General features: G+C 32.5%; 1 protein-coding gene and 1 long non-coding RNA gene across 2 annotated transcripts; one reads left to right on the top strand and one right to left on the bottom strand.

Moving 5' to 3' along the window:
* Nucleotides 1–5,319: 5,319 nt before the first annotated feature.
* LOC124370556 (cell division cycle 7-related protein kinase-like) lies at nt 5,320–20,109 on the top strand. The gene is made up of 10 exons (XM_046828844.1): nt 5,320–5,439; nt 7,373–7,589; nt 8,823–8,916; nt 10,184–10,326; nt 11,545–11,638; nt 14,016–14,294; nt 16,575–16,648; nt 17,063–17,181; nt 18,123–18,272; nt 19,693–20,109. Exons 1-10 carry the CDS (start codon nt 5,352–5,354, stop codon nt 19,995–19,997), a joined length of 1,563 nt encoding a protein of 520 aa, XP_046684800.1. The 5' UTR covers nt 5,320–5,351; the 3' UTR covers nt 19,998–20,109.
* On the bottom strand, nt 17,059–19,697 carry LOC124370558. Its single transcript, XR_006923192.1, has 3 exons — nt 19,523–19,697; nt 18,106–18,256; nt 17,059–17,168 (listed from the first exon to the last, which is right to left on the bottom strand). It is a non-coding gene; the product is annotated as an uncharacterized LOC124370558 (long non-coding RNA).
* Nucleotides 20,110–20,659: the final 550 nt, after the last annotated feature.

Raw genomic sequence — 20,659 nt, forward strand, 5'->3', positions numbered from 1 at the left:
TTAATTATAAATATTATTCAACATAAAGAAGAGATAAAAAAATATATATATATAATGAGAATAAAATACTGAAATAGTTATATAATACGAAATTGTAAATGGAAACTAATTCTTCTAATATATATATATATATATATATATATATATATATATATATATATATATATATATATATATATATATATATATACACACATTATATATGTATGTATATATATATATATATATATATATAAAACTTTAAACTGATATGCATAGGTTTTGACTTTTTGGTGGTAAACTGTTTGAATGAAAAGACGAATAAATGTTTAAAAAGTCATTGTACAAAATTTTGCATTTTAAATCTTTCTGAAAAATTTTTAGTATTTAATTGGAGTCAGTGCTGACCCATTTGTCTCTTGCTTCAGACTGCGTATATTGTTCTAACAGAGCATTTGTCAGGGTAGTTATCTGACATGTAAACACATCAAAAAGACAAGTAAAGGGACTTTTTTCACGTCTAGGGTTAATCAAATCATAGTAATATTAGATTAATCCAACCGATTATCTTTGGGTAAATCCTTTCTTTTTGAAAAAATTTAATAATGTCGAAAATTGTTCATTAATTACAAATTATATATTTCTAATTATTGGTATGAATTATTAAGAATATGTAGCAAAAGGAAGATTCTAACCTAATTTGTATTGTTATAGAGTTTCTATAGAAACAAAATTCATAATTGTTTCGATATTTAGTCATGTATAACCGTTTTATAATCTTAATTAAAAGGTTCCTCCAATGTTTAACATTCACCATAACGTTTTATACCCAGGAGAAGTAAAATTCTTATCATATCAAATCCTAATATTCAAACTTACTTATAATAAATAATATTTACACATCTCTCAAGACAGCACATTGTGCACTTGAGTGCTTTGGTAGAAGCAGCGAGGAAATTATGTGTTAACTCGAAGAACATATGAAGTAAGCTCTATATTTATATTACTTAAATTGCAACCGAGAATAGAATATATTTCATTTTAATATCAACCGGCTGGTTACATGAAAGTTATATTTTCTTGTCTAAATCTACTCGGACTAGACAAATAATTTTAAAATATATAACCTGAATACCTTAAACGCTGTTATAATTAATTATAAAAACTGAAAATTTCAATACGCATCAGTGAGAACTTACGGATCTACATTATTGTCTTGTCGCGAAAGTGCATATTGTATGCGGTAGATTGCAGCACACGTGACGTAACCTAAATATCTAAATTAACCAACCTAATAAGGGAGGGGAGTATTACATGGTAGAAGGGCGACGACCTGCCCAAGGACTGGCCCTAGTACCATGGAATGCTCTAACCTGGGTGCGCATAACAATGTCGTTGCATCCATTGCTGTTGGTTCTAGTAACAGTGGTGAATGCACGGCAACTGTTTTAAGCACAGGCAGTCCCAATCCCTGCCAAGGTAGGTCTTCTAAATATGTTAAATAACATTTTAATAGATCTCTTATACATTTCCTTTATAATTTATTTTCCGTCTGACGGTGATTTGACATTTATTTCTGTGTCTGACTGTTAGTTGCTTTTAATATATATATTGTTTTATGATGTTGCAGACTTTTCTATCCATATGTTTCAGGCATGGTCTACTTATTCTTTATTTTCCCAGTACTTTGCTCTAAAATTAATGCGCAGAAACAATGTCAACGTACAAAAGGTAAAGGATGCTAGCGACTAAAGCAAAATAAAAACCAAACAGTTGTTACACAAAACAGTTTTTGAACTACAAAAGTAACAGCTAAATGTTGGATGTTATGAACGAAGACAGTCCATCAAAGAAACTGGACAAAAAACGTGTTGTGGATTATGTGTTTGAGTATTTTCTTTAAATGTAATAGATTATTTCTCCGTTCGCAAGTTTTCCCAAATGAATGTTTTGTTGTAATTGATGTAATGCGTTTTGAGGTTATGAAACAGCTTTCACACAAATTATAAATGCTTTGTTTTTTTGTAAATACTTGTAGTGACAAGATTTAGTTGATTTTGAACACGTAGTAGATGATAGTTGAAACAAGTTATTGGACTCAATACTTAGGAGTCGATAAAAAGAATAAAGACTTGCATCGAAATATCACTATAAATGGTAACGTTCGCTGATTAGAGGAGTTAAAATCAGGATGTATTAAAGATCAGTAGTAATTATAACTTTTCTCACAATAACCTATAAATTATTACAAATGTACCGACTCATCAAAACCTAATCTCGTGTATTCGGTTGTTTGATAACCGAGCACTACACTCTGCTGAAAATAGAGAACAAATCACAAAATGGTATTGTAGAATAGTAGAGAAGAAAATATTCTAAAAGGAGTCTGTCTTTATCTATTGTAGAATTAAAGTTACTTGTATGGTTGGATTGAATGAATTCTAGACTTGAACATTAACACTGAAATAAATATGAAATCATATGAAACTGGAACTTTAATTAACTGAACAATATCTTTGCCTATCATTTATGGGGATATTTCGAGAACGGATTAAGCTACTGACCTGAATTGCGTGAACAATACTGCATAAAGTCATCCATTTATTCATATTTCTAATTGACATAAGTTCAATAAACGGTTTTGCAGCAAAGTCTGGGATGTATAAAGTGTAGTGATGTAACTAATGGACTTACAGGGAGCTTACAAATTAGCTCATCTTTTTCGCCTCTCCTCTCTACGTCTTGTTCTTTACGCTAATCCTAGAGAAAGCCCTCTTTACAACTGCATGTTTTATTGCCCATACTGAAAAAGTATTATTATTAGTTACTTGTAGCGCATTAAATGGGTAATAAAATAACGGTTATTACTAAAAAAATTAAACTTCAATGGTTCTCAAATTAAAAAATAAGTTATTAATTTTAATTCTTATTACATCAAGCACAGTAACAAGCGATCATTACTAAACGGAACACATATACGCCGTACGTTGAGTTGCACAAAGCCTGCACAAACACAAACACACATAAACAATGATTATGAGTCATTGAGTCATATTCACATAACATAATATGTAAAACAACTCAGTATCTTAAATTTGATTAAAGATTATTCATTTAACTCCTGAAAATTGGTGGAAATGAAAATCTAAAGTCTTTTTATATACGGAGCATTATCTGGTCTTCTGAACCTTTGCACCAAATTTACATAATATTGTGTAAGACTTTTATAATCCTTCTTCGATATAAAATTCCGAAAGTATCAATTGAGGAATATCGGAGAGTCACACATGCGCACTAATTACTTATATCCTGAAGCTTTAGTGATCCATCGTAAACTCGTTGAAGATTTATATTTAATCTCGATCTCAGAGGCTTCTTTCTCCACACTAGAATTTAACAAACCATACTAATCTTCAACTTTGACATCTTCACTAACTTCAAGTCCTTTAATTTTTAAAATAAAATAATTTAAGTTGGTTTGGATATTTGAAATTAAGGTTTCAGAAGAGATTTTCCATTTTTACAACTTTGGATGATCATTCACAATTTTTATAGTTTCACCTTTGTCTTTACTACACCATTTTATAATCCCCAGATTTATGTTACTTGTTATAAAGTTGTTATTTTCAAAAACTCAATAATTTTATTTGGGCTTCAATCTGAAATAACACAAGTCTTATTGTATGTTAAAAACCATGCCTGTTACTAACATAAAACCAGTTCCCAAAATATCAGGCCAGGATAACTACTCAGCTGCAGTAAACATTGCCTCCCAAGACAATTTCACCATCTTTATCTTATGTCAAAATGTTTAAAGATAATAATTAAATAATAATTTTCCATATCACATATAGTATTAGTAGGCAACACTTTATAAGTCTTTTTCTTACAATTAACTCGTACCTATCTTTACTTTTTAATGATATTAAGCTTCCAGTATGAAGTAATACAGACTGGTAAGTATTATTTATTATAGCAGCAAGGATTGTCAACCTTATATGTTTAGTTATAGCCGTGTTTACATTTATCAAGCCTGACACAGATATCGATGCCTTTCCACTGACGCACCTAGCATTGCTTGCACGCTGGGGAAAACCATCTGAGAATAATTGTTGTTTCGGCACTCTCCTATTTACAAGTTTTTTTGGAAAATATCGCTTTTGGAAACGGAGTAGTTGACTATTTGACATACTTCCGTTTTGGTAACGATACTTGGCTACATTGTATGTTTTATTAGAAATAGAACACAAAATTTCCGCTTTGTTAACATGTAGTTGTAAGGTTATGATGGTATCTGGTTTTTATGATATTTCTACCAGTTCCCTGGGGATTTTACTTATATTTTATGCTAGCAGTAGATCTTTGCTGCTGGAATTCAGCTTAGAGACTATCCTAATTTACCTAATTTACTTTCTTCAAGAATACACAGATTCTCCATATCAGCAAACGTCTGTAGGTTTGCACAGAATATAAGTCTACCTCTCTCTTGGGCGGAAATTTCCAATTTATTAATTTACCCTAGCTCCTCCTGGGAATAACGGCATGGTAACAGTCTAGCATTTTGCATTATACTATAAATGTAGGAACTCTTTTATCGCTCGACTGCGGCCTGGTAAAGAAATCCTGCTTTAGGTGTTCTGCTCTCATTTTAATCTCTGGCTAGATTGGGATGATAAAATAAGTCACATATTTTTTACCGTTTATATTTGAATAGTATGTTTAATTAATTACGATAAACGTTATTTTAAATTTAGATACAATTTAATGTAAATTGCTGAAAATTAAATCAATTTATTCAAATGTCACTTTGATTTTATATTTATTTAGTGTTAAAAATTTGTTAAGAGCTTGTATACTTAAAAAGGTTTTAAACTAAAATATATATAATATCGAAGTGACAATTAAAATTATTTCATTATCCAGCAAAATTACAGTTTATCTTAGTTCAAATTGTATTGTATTTAATTAATTAAATACGTTACAGACTGAGGAGCATTTCTGAGTTTAAGATTTTTACAAGTATAAAGTGGAATGTAAAAGCTCAATGTAATTTTGCTCAACACTAATGTAATTTTTGCTTATCAGGAGTTCATCAACGAAGAATTTTTGGTCCTAACTGATTTGTAATATATTTTAATAGTTTGCTTTTCATCACATTAATTGCTCAGATTTTTACTCTTGTTAACAACTCTTTTATGAAATGTTCTTCCCAAATTATAATGTATTAATTAATTACCCGGAAGGATTTCAGTCCTATATCCATAACACCTTATTTTGAACATAATAGCCTAAGTCTATGTAGTTTTAAGCTGTATTACAATAATATGTTTGGATGTTGTAAGGCCATCGTTGATAAAGCGTGTGTATCTTTAATGCACAAACAACCTCAAAGTACAAAGAATGATGTTCCTGAACATAGTAATGAGATCTGTAAGAAAAAAGATTCGTCGAAAACCTCAAGTAAGTGGTTACTAGATGGTATATTCATACTAGGTCAAATTGGGTTATATGCCCATAAAACACTGTTCCAAGCAGTTTTAATGTTTGTCGTTACATTATTTTTCATAAACAACTATATTTTAATGACTACATTATTTATTGATATATGAACTATTTACTATAAAGTGGCATTAATATAACATATTTTAGGTAGATTCTATATCAAAATCCACCTATTTCATACCATTGCCTTAATGGTAGCACTTAAGGAAACTTTCTGCACAACTTGTACAGAAATTTGAATGGGTGGAGCCCAAAACCACTCCTAATTCAAAATCTTTTCGTATATGGCTATACATGCTATATAACATGACTTACGGAGACAATAACTATCCCAAAAATAGCTCATACGAGTTAAAACAGTACAAAAATTGATCTTACAAATCTAAGTTCATCGGCAAGTTGTTACACTATTTCGTTACAATATGGCGGCTGTTTAACTTTTAAAAATTTCAAAACTTCATATTTATGAACGTAGAGAAAAACTAAAACTGTTTTGTAATGCTTAAAAAATTCCCTAACTATTTGCTATAAACATTTTTTTTGTATCTCAAGCAGTTTTCGAGATATAGGGTGCATGTAAATCCCATGAGAATAAATTAATTATATTTCAGTTGTCACAACTTAGCCGGAAGGACTTTTTTGTTGCTGTTAAAATAGTTCATTAATGCAATTTATTGCCAAAAAAACTTATATAATTGACACTCTTGTTGCAATATCTAATCAGTTATAACATTTATGATAAGAATATACATTATATATGCTAGATAAAAATGAAGAATTTTGGCATATTATTTAAATTGCAGTAATTATGTTTTTATGCCTTTTTTAACTCTAGGTTAGTTAAAGGCATAGGTTAGTTAAAGGCATGACAGCACCGTTAAAAGCATGTCGTATTTGTATTTACAATTTACTTTACGTATTTAGATGTAATTAATAAAACAAATATTTTTCTATCAGGCTCACTTAAATGCAATTTTTGTCTAGTTTTTAACCCTTTGAGGAACAGATATTGTTTGTGTTGTGAAAGGTTTTTTCACTGCCATTTATTTGACAGGTAACCTGAAAATATCAGGCTAAAAACAAAAATTTGAACAAATATTCATGTCAGTGAGAACTTAATTAGATTTTCACAAAACCAAGCAATAAGTCTATGTTCATTGTAACATAAACTTTTTATATTATAAATAAAATAAATATTTCAGTTATGTTAAAATGTAAGTAATTTAAAATAATTTATTAATATTTGTATTTAATATTTTAAAATAAAATTTTATACTTCATAGTTCATATGTAAGAAATTAAAAAAATGGATATAATCTGGAAAACATTACAATTATAAACAACAATTTTATTCTGAAGTTGTAAAAACGTGAAACGATGCCATGAGTAGGTTAAGGATATCTTCTTATTTTATATGAAAATGCATAGGCATGTCAACAACTACAATCCTGAAAAAAAATCAAGAGATACTCATATTGGGAGGCTTATAGAAGCATGTAGTAATTAAAAATATATGTATAATATTTAAAAAGTTGCTACGATTATGGTCTTAAAAAGGTTTACTTGCAGAACATGTTTGTCATGCACACTCCACCTTATCTGCACTTTGAGTAAACCATTCTGATTAAAAAACATCTGTTTCTAGGTATTTTGTGTAATATTTTCCTGTAGTAGAAAAAAATAACACTAAATTCACAGTCCCAAAATAGTCAACAAACTGAAAGCTAATCAAATTACCAACTATTCAATGTGTTAAAACGTACATTAATTTTAAAGTTGTGTGACGTAAAAACGTTATGCATTATAAAAGAACGTAGTGGCAATATATTGCCACCTGGTCCTCAAATAGTCAAACATGTTTATGTGTATTGATATTATAAAATGTTTGCAGGTGGAAAATCGGCCAAAGATTCCCTCCTAAGTAAACTGCCAGATCTAGATAGTATATTTCACATTCACGAGAAAATAGGAGAAGGGACTTTCAGTAACGTGTACCTGGCGTCCCTGAAATGCGTAACTAGTAACCGCCAGTTCGCAATAAAACACCTCATCCCCACCAGCCACCCGAAGAGAATGCAGTATGAGTTGGATTGCCTCAATCGGATTGGGTATGTAGAATTATCTGTCAATAGTTATGTTAATGTTAATATTTTTGTTCATTATTGGTGTGCCTGTACTCATTGAACCATTTACTTGTTGCTGTTAGTTGTTAATAAACATGTGATAGCCTATTTCAGGTTATAAGCAAAGTTCAATTATTTACAGGATAGAAATAATTAATACTATTAATGAGTGTGAATGTAATACTGAATCAGGAGATCCAGGACTTCTTCTGGGAAGCAAGCCTCTTTAGTTTGTTCGGGATAGCAAGGGTTAGATACACCCATTACTAATTCCACTGTTTTTCGTGAACTTTCATCACATTTTCAGAGCTGCTAGAGCATAGTGTTCTCACGAGTAGCAGAGAACTAAAAGTCACCCCAAGCAGTGGCCTGCTCTCCCTGGGGAAGGCTATGTTTAAACTGTAGGTTGTCAGGTATCCAGAGTTCGCATATTAGAGATCAAGTGCTTCCTTGATCATACAGCACTCAGTATATGCTGTTCCACCTTGGCTTGGAAAGCAGAGAAAATTAAGTCAAGTAAAGTAAAGAATCAATAGTACGAGTCAGATTTTTGGGAGAACGTTTCCTTGAAAGATGAGGGTAGACCTAAAAGAAAATGAGTTAATGATGGATGATACCAAAGAAGTCAGTCAGCTCAGCTGATCCGAAATTATTAGAAGACAGGAAGTGGATCAGGCAGTGCTACGTGGATGCGCTGACTTGGCTCATGTATTGGGGTTTGAAGACCCCGCCACGTTGCACCCCGATGCAAAAGGGTTCATGAAATGTATTTTGCCTTCATATGTTATAAATGTATTATTGAAGTAAATATTTTCATAATTAAATAAATGTGGTAAACTATAAATAACATATTTTTTGCTCTTTGGTCGATTTGTATTTTAACAATCTCAATACTACTAAGTTAATAAAACAGACCCTCGCTTTATAGGGTACAAGAAAACTTATCTGTGCTTTGAAATTATTGTAGAGTATTTAAATTTAAATTGAGTGAGATTTATCATGTTTGTCTCATATCTAAAATCTTACAAATAAAAAAATAGCTGAGCTAAATGTTTGTTTTTGTTCTTTAGATGAGGTAAAAATATGTTGAGTATTCAAGAAATGCGGCTTTTGTTTATTCGAAACAGAGTTTAATGTGATTGTAATGAATTGTATTATATGAATAAGTTTGTAATGAGGGTTGGATAACCAAAGATGTAATAATTGTTCTGGTTTCAGGGGCAAGGACAATGTTGTGTCATGTGACATGACAATGAGACAGGCCGACTGTGTGGTGTTCGTCATGCCTTACCTGAAACACCAAAAATTTGCAGTGAGTATAGCGTTTGTATAACATAAGTATATATAGATAGATATTTATGTACCATATCAAGTGGGTCATACAGTAAAAATGCTTTGAACTGTTATATGCCCTTTTTTATTGTGCAATGAAATACACGTGCAGTCCATAAAATAAGACTGTTTTGTCCTATCACGGTGAGCGAGGATAAATCTGTTATCAAAGCGTTCCTAAATCCATTCGGCTGTGGTAACGAGCGTAATGTATGAAGCGCATACTTTTAAGTAAGTACCGTTTTGAAATCTGCCGCTGCGATCAGTTTTGCGTGCTTGTCTACCTTCATCTGTTAGAAAGTCAAAGATGCTATTACAGCACAAATTTATCGTTTTTACATGTGCGAATACTTATTTCGAATGTCCCTGTCAAATGAGAATCCTGTGAAGTACGTGTTATTTGTTTCCTTTGTACGAAAGTTGTGAAAGCAGTTGAAATTCAACAAGTTGTGAAGTCTATTATGATTCAAATTACTCTACAACCAAAAATTCGAGTGTTAAAACTTTTCTAGGGTTCTTATAGGATGAAACTCACAATTGTCAACAATTGTCCAATCAGCTTTCAAATTTACATTTTAAAATTAGCTAAAGAAATTGATGTACTTACAGTTTATTATCCAAATTTAATTATCCAATCAAATAAATTGTATATTGATAAGGTAACTCATAAATTGTCACACTCTCTAAGGCTTGAATAACACTGCCTAGTCAATCCAGGCATACCAGATTTGTATAGTTGTGTTCAAACTGCTTGGTAACGTCATTACCAGTACATCAAATCTCTAAAAAGTGTAACTTCTGAATTTAATGAATACGTCAGAAACATCACACCACACGTATTGGTCTTGTGATGTTTCAAAGTTGTTTCAAATGGTAAAATTACCACGTCCGAATATACCCAAGAAAAACATTTCATACACAGTTATAAACAAAATCTATAGTATATAAAGCGTTCATGTCTTGAAGAGTTTACAAGGAAGAGGGATAAAACATTTTAAGAAATGTGTTTTCCAGTTATTAGATTTAAAATTTTATCAAGACAGTTTCTTTATTTCAATCTCCCAGAAAAGTTCTCTGACAGATATTTTCTTACAGTGTAAAGTCTGCATTACCAGAGTAACAAGTTTGTATAGTGTATCTCGTTATACAATATGATAACGATTGTTTTCAGATTTATATTTTACCCTCCGTAGTGAAATTTCCTTTGTGTGGTAAGTTAAATCTTATAAAAGACCCTTTGTTTTCAGGACTATGTGCTAGAAATGACAGTGAAAGAGACAAAACTCTACATGAGAAACCTGCTCTTAGCCTTGAGAAGAGTGCATTCATTTAACATCATTCACAGAGATATTAAACCAAGCAACTTTCTATACAATCGGCATACCAAGCAGTAAGTAAAGTTTAACTCTGAGTAATACTTATTACTATAAAAAATCATAGCATTTAATCTTAGCTCTGTAATAGATGTTTCAAAATCATTGACTATACAGGGTGTCCTTGTAACTCGCTGGACCATGTTATTGCTCAGGTCAAGACAAACATATTTCACCATATGGACATAGGTCTCCGATGCATAGTTCCCCATCTGTCTGTCTATATGTTTTATATAAAATATGAATATCTTCAAGAATAATAAATAAAATTTGGCTTAAATGTCTACAATAACAAGATCAGTTACTGAAAACTATCATGAAATTATTTTTGGTGTTTTAAAAACGGCGGCCATTAAAAGTTTTAAACTTTGAATATCTTAAAACCAGAAATATTTCTCAAGAATTACAAGAATATCAGTTATTAGAGGATTTTATCACAAATATAATGACACCAAAATTATTTAAATCGAATAATAAATAACTGATTTAGAGCTGTTTTACTGTGACAAGTCATGGCCCACATTGATAACTGCCGTTTATTCAGTTTCACATTGTTGGCTATTCACTGAGAACCTCAATGTGGGCCATATATCTTTGGCCAGAGAGTTACGGGACACGGTATAAACGTTTTTGAATAGGGGTGCCACAAGGATCTATATTAGGACCTCTATTTTTTATGTTATCTTGGAGGGATAGCTAAAAAGACCAGTTTCAGTAAAATGTGCTTAAATTAAATTATACGAATTTGAACGTAATAAATATCATAATACTTTGTCTGATAAATCTTAAATCAGGGTATATCCAGTTGGCTTGTAGGTTGGATGTAAGGAATGTTTCATTCATGCAGGGAATGTGCTTATGGAAAGTAACAATAATTTAAGTTTTCTTGGGAGAACAGCACATCAAAATTGTCTGAGACAAAAAAAGTAGGCTACTGTTATGGTTGAGTATGATTACAATTTATACATCCCAAAAATAAACCATAAGCTTACAAAATATATTGAAATATATCAGTACAAAAATATTGAACTAGGAGTTTTTTTTTTTTTGCTATGGTGAAATATTTGTGAACTTCGATAGAAAAGATGTAGGCTAAAATATTCCTCATGAAAATTATACAGTAAGTGGGATTGCAGTGTGTAGAATTTCAATGCATATATCTAAAACAAGAGTTCAATGGTATAGCAATATTTCAATAATATAATGATGGTTTAATATTCTTTATAATTTTTCAGATTCCTATTGGTTGACTTTGGCTTGGCACAAAAGGTCAATGAGAATGAAAACTCTCTGCGTAATCCGATTATGAAAAGGAAAAGAGAAGATGACGTAAGTATATTTTGTAAACTATTGTTAAACAGTACAAACACATTTTTGACAATCCTTTCGTAACTATTGTTGGGCTACTGGAAAGTTTTAAACTGTTTACATAAAATTACAGACAGTTAAGTGGTATATATTTTATCAGATAAAAAGCTTTGAGTCTTAATGGTGGTTTGCAAATTGAGAAAATGGAAGGTTTTTATTTTTGGGTTTTTTTGGAAGTTTTTTCAGTTTTTTAGTTTTTTTTATTTTATTTTATTTCTTTTTTTGTCTTTGCCGGCCCTGTTTAATCATACAATCACAGAGAAGGCTCATCATGTAAATAAATGTAGAGCAATTAATTATACATTTATGTGGGGGGGGGGATATTCTTTCTATTTGTGTATATATATTTTTCTCCTTAACCATTGAGGTGCTGATCTAGTGTTGGAGACCCTATCTTGCATGAACGACATGCTTGAAGAACAAAATTTTGTTCTAGAAGTATATTACTGTGAAGAAGAGATTTCAAATTTTCTCTTCCCTCAAAATTAGTTTGTATTATCCAGTATTTAAAAATAGAATTTAAACTCCTTAAAGGTATAATATAATGTTATAATACATTTCATAAGTAATTACAGGATGTTTCATAACCTTATTCTGAATTAATAATACATCAAACAATTAAAATGTAATATCGATTTTAACCATTTTAAGATGGCAGCCATATAAAAACTTTGATTCAAAGTGGAGACAAGCGTTGTACTAGTATTCCAAGAGATGAATTTTTTTTTAATTTAATTATAAAACTAACGACATATCATGTAAATAAATTGAGTGAAAAATAATGTAAATATTGCAACTTTAGTGAAGGTATCAAGTATGCTCTTTGGTTGATTGTACAATAATAAATTCCTTTTAATGTTGAGTTTAGCTCCAGTTCTCCTTCTACTTAGTGCAGCTGTCACAGACTTGACTCCTGGAATCTGGAGTCAGTTAGTCAGAAGAGATATAAACGACAAAGGATGAAGAAGTTCAAATCGAACTCTTTGCATTGTTTTGACATCAGAGACACCTAGATTACAAAATAAGGTGTAATCTGGGTGAAGAGATGTTCTCATTGTCTCATTTTTGGGAGGATCTCGTCAGACTGATATTACTCCAGATTCCAGGAGTAAATTTTTGTGACAGCATCAGATTCTAGGCGATGCACTATTAGTATGGTGAACTGGAGCTTAACTCAACATTAAAATTGAAGCAATCCTTTCCACCTCCCAATGCAATGCTTTCCTTTTCGTATAGCTACGTTATGTGTAAATAAAGTTTATGTTTATTTGCCTCTGGCTTATTTAAATATTATGATACAACAAGATCTGTTAATTTAAGTTACTTTTTATCGCAGTAAATTAGTGTTTATTTCAAACTCACTCTGAGCATATTTGTTCTCATATAAATACCTTGAATTCGTCATGTAGTTAACTATTAAATAATTTGCTCTCTGTCTTCATAGTTAACACTATTTGTTTCTTTTATCACTTTGAATATTTTTTTTTCCTGAGAGAAAGAGACAATTGTCTCCGAACTTAGTCCTAAAAGGACCTTTGCGCCTCCGTAACTTATATTTCTATCCTCAGAATCTGAGAAAAGAAGCCGATCAGATTTGAGGGCTCCTGTTCTCTGATGTCCTTGGAGCTGAGGAGATATGCTCCCAGGAATCTTTTCCGAATTTTAAATATGGCAGTTTAGCCAAATATGCCCCGTTGATTCCTCCACTTCTCCGCAGAGTCTGCGTTCATGAGTCTCGTTAAGGCCCACCTTCATGAGGTGTTTTCTAAGGAGGCCATGTCCTGTCAGCATCCCTATTATTATTCTTATATTCTCCTATTATCTTATTATCCTCCTTACTCTGATCTAGGAGAGATGCCCACCCTCTAGCATAAGGAAAGATAAACATTTTTTATTGTCATATTTCTGGGCCCTACTCCAATTAAAGTATCTTGTCCTCTTTTCCCAATCTTTTACAAGAGTTTGGCTGTAGGAGAAAGCTATCCTGCAACCCGACTCCGCTCCCTTTTTGACGAGTGTATCTGCTTTTTCATTTCCATGAATGACGTGGCCCGGCACCCAACCGAGTGTAACTCTATTTTTCTTAGCCAGTTCTACCAGAGAATTCTTGCATTCCCAGACTGCTTTCGAATCAAACGAACAGGTATCAAGTGCCTACAGTGCAGCCTGGCTGTCAGAAGGAATTGAATATTTTGCTCCTTTTTGTCTCATTTGTATGAGTCTAGATTTTGAATCATAGCAGTATAGTAGCTGGAGCATTTGGTAGAGAACAAGAGAGTTTAGAATAAGATTGCTGAAGAAGGTATGATATGTTAATCGATTGTATTTGTTTGTACAGGACCTGGAAAATGCAGAGAACCCCAGGGTAAAGCGGTGCGCTCTGGATCAGGTGGGCGGGAATAAACAGGATCTGAGTGGATTTGCCAAGCAACCTCAGCACTCCAACGTTCTCTCCACAAATACCATCAAGAGACCTCTGACAACCAACTCCTCAAATGTGATAAATAACACTGCCGAGAAAGTGTACGGCAAGAAGCAATCCTTCCAGAACTTGATGCCGCAGAAAGTAAAGTCCACCAATGCTCAAACCAGTTTTGTGCGTGTCCAGAACTCTCAGGTAACTTTTTTATATACTCATAACTTTCATATTTATTTGATTATGATGTTGTTATATGTTCAGAGATATATTGCTTATATTTAAACTATTTATAGAATGCTGTTTGTTGATGGGCGATATTTTATTTATTGTTATCCAATTATATTATTTACTATCTATTTATACTCTGGATAATGTATGTATTAGCCCCATAATGTTAAATATACAATGCCAATGTTTAAAAATCTGGATTTATAGAAACACCACAACCACACGAAGAGCAATATAAAACCTTTTTTAAAAGTATAAACTAAACTAAGCGAAGCAAACAATTCAAACTTAATGGAATTTTGTATCTTGCTTTTTGTAAGTTTCATTATGGACCTCACCAAAAAGTCTTGTTGACTTTTTGGGTACATGATTCTGTAAAATTACGTGTTAAAAAGAAATTAATAAAAAATAAAAATAAAAAATGCTTTTATGCAGTGTATATCTTAATATGTTTACTGGTTAAAATATGCCCATAAATGTATTAAAGGATGGCATATCATTGCAATCCCGGCAACTTGCTTTACTATTTGTTAATAATAGTAAATAGTTATTTGTTAGTAACATCTTCTATACTTGTGCGAAATTCAAACAATTTACAAGTGTTTCCGACCTTAACATGAAGATGGAAGCACTCGTAAATAAAAGCTACTCAATTTCGTTGTTCATCTATTGACAGTTACTCAACAAAGTATCAGCTATTTTGGACACACAATTTTTATGTAAAACTTGTTTGAGTGAGTTCATTTGAGTTTTTTTGTGGAAGTGAATAAATTGAGTATCGAGTTGTCATCAAATTTTCTTTTTGAAAGGCAATACGCCTTTGCAATTCAAAGATGAGTTGGATTCTGTGTATGGGGATTCTAAACTATCATTTATTACAATAAAATTTTGGGCTGCTGAATTTAAATGTGGCTGTAAGAGCTTGAAGACGATAAACGTTCAAGACATCCAAACACTGCAACTACTGACGAAAACATCACCAAAGTTCACCAAATTGTGCTAGACAACCGTCAAATTAAATTGAGAGAGATGGCAGAGGTTATATACATGTCAAAAGAATGTGTTAGTCACATATTAAATCAACACTTAGGCATGAGAAAGCGTTGAATGCTGCGTTTGCTAGTGTTAGATAAAAAACGTGACGAATGAACATTTCCAACGCTCTTTTGATGCAATTAAGACAAATTAAATCCCAGTTTTGGTGTCGATTAATTGCTGTACATGAAACTTTTATACACCATTATACGCCCAAAACAAAAATACAGTCAACTGCAAAAAGGAAACCGACTCTAAAAAAGAAAAACGGTTTTTTTGGCTTGAAAGTTATTTTAATCGATTATCTTCAAAAAGGAAACACCGTTACAGGAGCATACTTATGCATCATTACTTGACAAGCTGAAGGCAGAAATTGCCACATTTGTGGGGAAAAAAATCCTGTTTCACCAAGACAATGGTCTTCAATACACACAATCCTGTCTCACACCTAAGCAGTTACCATGGCGAAAATTGGCGAATTACGGTTTGAACTGTTTGACCATCCCCACCTTACTCACCAGATCTAGCCCCAAGCGACTTCTTTTTGTTCTCTCATGAAAAGATTGCACTCGGAGACAAAGATTTTTGTAAAATGAGCAGGCAATGACCTTCGTGAACAATTATTTTGGAGAGAAAAATTCTGAGTAGTATTTGGACGGGTTACAGAGATGGAATGGCTTAACGTTTTGTTTGTTTTAATGATATGTCATGTTGTTTAAGTCATTTGAGGCATTTATATTGGTTACTTTTAGCTTCAAATTTTTGGACTACCTGGGTTTTTTATGTGTATATTATGAAAGAAACATGTAACTAACACCAAGAAGAAGGAAGTACGGCATTCGTGAACTTCATTAGTGTCTGGGTTATCGTTTTGAATGTGACAGTTATTACTGCTGTCTTTTTGACAAAAAAAATTCAATTTGGAGAGAGAAATTAAAGATGAACATTCATAGAAAAGGGGAATGAATTAAATGACTGATAGGAAAAACTTGATTGAATTTATACTTATATATTGAATTAACTGTAAGTTGTGCACATTTTATAATGTTCAAAATATTTTTTATCATTAGATCTTTAATGCGCTGCATAATTTAATAATAACTCAAAAGCAAAATATACAAGACCATCTCAAGTATCTAAAGATGTAATCATATTCAGTAACCTACATAAGAATGTTGTTCCTCTTCTCTGTTGCTAAAGTTGTGGATGTGGCAGGTACAGCTCAGCACGACGTTTCCGCGGCCGAAGGTGCCGGTGCTTTCCTCGCGTCAGGACAGGTGCCAGTGTACATGTTACCCCAGAAGAGGAGGACAACTTGAGTGGAATTGAAGAAACACTCAATGAAAAAACAATCATTGTAAGTAAACATTTTGTTATTAGAAAATTATATTCTAAGCATTAAAATATTATTGAAGTGATTGTAAATTGAATAATAAGAGAATACCAAATAATAACAATAATAGGACTTATCCTTGTTTTTCAGTTGTTATATTGTTGTTTAACGTGTTTTTGAAAATAACGTATGTGTGAAGTAATAGTCGGCAAATCGAAATCGTGAGTTTAAAGTCGTTAAGAGACTCTTGCGCCTTCAATCTCAGCGGCTTAGCACGTTAAACGCAAACCCGCCACACAGATAACGTTCGTTTTTTGAAAGGGGTAGTCATTAGGGCTGTACGAGCACAGCTAAATTCCTCCAACTGTACGGGCAAGGCGCAGATCTGCAACATCTGTCTGACTCGCAAGGCGCAGTTCGCTCCGAGAGCAGGCACTCCAGGCTTCCGTCCTCCAGAAGTCCTGCTCAAGTACCCACTGCAAACCACAGGTCAGAACACAATGTACTTGAGTATTTTACAGCCGACTTACCGGTACGGTGGAATCTGTACTTTTAACATTAATGAAAAAAAAATAAACTTATCAATATATAAACTCTCTGGAGTTATAGGCATAATTTTTTATACTTAAGATATTACAGAAATGCGTTTTAAAATGGTTTATTCACAAATATGTACAAAAAGTATCATGTAAATTAATATCGGTTAATTTTATAATTTAAATTATTATTTAAAACCATCATTAACTGAGAGGCAATTATTTAATCAAATTGAATTATATAAAAGTAGTATAGTAAAAGTCCTTGTGGCACATACTTATTGTTTGAAAATGTGTTTTGTACCATTTGTGGTACAAGGTAGTAAAGCGTATCGCCACCAATGGTACACTATATAACACTCATTGCTGTAAACTGCAGCACAATATGGATAGTTTTTGAATATGTTTTGTAAATGGAGCTTCAGTTGAAATATAGCAGGTTCCAAGCACAAGTGTGTTACATTGTGAGTAATTCTGCTATATTTTTTAAGGGTTTTATTAATTTTTTAGTCCTTTTGTTGTTGTGGTTGATGCCATAGCTGTCATGCAAGTTTTTCGATTTACAATGTGTCTAAATATGATCAAAATAGTTACAATCTGGGAAAAATTTCAGCCCCACTGTGTAGAGCAAAGTTTAGTCAGATCAGTTTCTGTTTAAAATCTTTTGCTTAAAATGTGGCCAAAATACTCTCAATATCGTAATTTTATTGGTTTTTTTCAAATTCTAGCACAGTGTGATCTTTTGAGTGCTTTTATCATTCATTTATCCTTTTTCGCAGCTGATTAAAAACAAATTCTCTAGAAATAGTCGTACTTTCTCAGACACAAGTAATTAGTTAATCGTGCAAGTAATTAATGTTTTCCCCATGTGACTTACACAAGTGGATGTTGCAGCGGTGGACATGTGGTCTGCAGGTGTGATCATGCTGTGTATCCTGAGCGGCTGTTATCCGTTCTTCCGTTCACCTGACGACATCTCTGCCTTGTGTGAGATCATCACTGTCTTCGGGAAGACAGCCATAACCACTCTAGCGAAAAAGATTGGTAAGTAGTGAGCGTCTTTTGTTGTTTTAACCTGTACGGATGTAGTATTTGAAACTGCCAACATTCAGAAATTCAATTAAATTGAAAACAACTTCTTTCATAAAAGTACATAGGTGTACATCAAATGACATCATATTCATAAAATATATATATTTCAACCTCCAATTTCACGCCATGATGGCCAGACACTTTGCTGGACTGCGGTGGGTGCAGAAGTCATTTGCCCATCTTCCCCACTACAACATTTGTCACTGTCGAGTTCAAGTAGCAAAAATTGGAAATTTCGTTAGTCCAACAAAAGAGGGTTTTATAAATCTCAGACATAGCTGAAGTATACAGGAATGTCAAGCCAACATTGTCTTGTTTTTATCAAACTACTGTTTTTCATGGTATTTTGTTAATTTTTTGAATGTACTATTTTAATAATCTAAGACTACCTTTATGCTTCTACCATCTTTTATGAAATGTTAGATGTTATTGTATGAATGTGTTAACTGATGGTGATAATTAGATTTTGGCAGATTGCATTGTAATATTTTTATAAACATATTCATTCTTACTCTTTACCAGTGGTGTAACTATGGGAGGGAGATGATTGGGGAAGAACCCTCTTCAAGAGCCGGTGTTCAGTAAAAATGTTCCAATACTTTGGGATTTTGTTCTACACATAAAAATAAGCAAAAATGTTCGTATAAAGGTATGTCCTAAAACCTTTAGTTTTCTCACTATCCGTCTGTATGTGTTTTTAATTTTAAAAAAGTTTTTGAATCAGTTAAGATAAAGTTACAAAACTTGAGAATTGTATTAACATTTGGTAGACCTATTTGAAAATAAAATATTGATAAAATCCTTTTACCTGTTTCAAAATGGTGGACGTTTATATTATTCCATCAAAATAACTCACAACCGACTAACGTCCGCAATTTTGAAACCGGGAGATGGATTTTGTTAATATGTTATTTTCAAAAAGATGTACCAAAGTTTAATACAAATCTCAAGTTTCATAACTTTATCTTAACTGGTTCAAAAGATGTATTTAAAAGGTAAAACCTATTTAAAGGTTTTAGGACATACCTTCATATGGACATTTTTGCTCATTTTTATGTGTAGAACATAATCCCAGTGTATTGGAACACTTTTACTGAATACCCTGTATATAAATATTCTTAAAATAACAATCCAACTTGTTTGAAATACAGCAGTTAAATATTTTGTTTTGAATTAGGCCTATTAAATTTACTTTTACTCACTTTCAATCCATAACCTTCTCCGTCCATTGGTGTATTCTTCTGTCGGATACATTTCTCGCCCAAAAAGCCAAGTCCTAATTACACCACTGCTCTCTACAAATGCTACAAACAAATTTCAATAATGAGTCAATAATTTGTGAGCTTATACTAACGAGTTATGGATGTTTCAGGTCGAAATGTGGTCTGCAGTGAGAAGCGGAAGCCACTGAACTTGCGAATCTTGTGCGAGAGCCTGAGACAACGCAAGACTAGCGGCAAACTACCCAAGGCTGACCAACCGTTGTGTCAGGACTGCCACCACTCCAACACCCTCGAGCACGGCTGCCTGTGTGAGGACAAGTGTAGGCTCGACCTGTCCTCCAGCTACTTCCCTCGCTCTGCGTTCGACCTGCTCGCCAGACTCCTGGACGTCGACCCTGACACTCGGATATCGGCCGAGGACGCATTGCAACATCCCTTCATTACAGAGACCTGACCCTTCACTTCTAGTCTAGGTGTATTTAAATGTTTTATTGTTAAGTGTGCCTTATTTTATACGTAAAACTACCATTATATGTAATGTATGGTTTGATATTAAAATTTTCTTATTAAAATAATGTTGTTTACCTTTATTGTTAATTTCCATTCAGCCACCATTAAGAGTTTAACAAATTTTCAATACATACCCTTTTTGACTGAGTGATTAGAAAATACTAAAATTTAATTCTTTCACAAATGAAGTTTTTGAGTACAAGAAATCGGTAACACTACATTTCAAGATCTGCAATCTGATGTATTTCTTAGATGGATAACTAATGTAACATATAATTACAATCTAGGTAAAATTACAAAAATCATACCAGAGTGTTGTGACATGCTTAAGTCAGGAGACGCAGCACCTTGTTGGTCAACTCCATGCACACTATTTGTAGTAGTATTTATTTCCTTCAACACTAAGAAGAGTTAAAACTGCTTAGCTCACAATCATCTCTAAATGGTCTGATGCACAAGTAATACATTAACTTTACTAAGCTAAAGATCCCAACCAGTGGAATATATTAATTCAAAAACACCAATTGACTTTGCTGCAACCTTAGAAAAAATTTAATTAAGCTGATTTAACCATCACAGGACTATCAAATCACTTAGTTAAGCTCT

This window comes from Homalodisca vitripennis, unplaced genomic scaffold (assembly GCF_021130785.1).
Source record: "Homalodisca vitripennis isolate AUS2020 unplaced genomic scaffold, UT_GWSS_2.1 ScUCBcl_277;HRSCAF=1898, whole genome shotgun sequence".
In the NCBI taxonomy this organism is placed as follows: domain Eukaryota; kingdom Metazoa; phylum Arthropoda; class Insecta; order Hemiptera; family Cicadellidae; genus Homalodisca; species Homalodisca vitripennis.

Bases quoted from the DNA above. Each gene is read 5' to 3' on its own strand.
- LOC124370556 (XM_046828844.1), top strand. From the start codon at position 5,352: ATGCACAAACAACCTCAAAGTACAAAGAATGATGTTCCTGAACATAGT. The intron at 11,639-14,015 runs GTAAGTATATTT...TTGTTTGTACAG, and splicing joins AAAGGAAAAGAGAAGATGAC to GACCTGGAAAATGCAGAGAA. The intron at 14,295-16,574 runs GTAACTTTTTTA...TGGATGTGGCAG, and splicing joins TGCGTGTCCAGAACTCTCAG to GTACAGCTCAGCACGACGTT.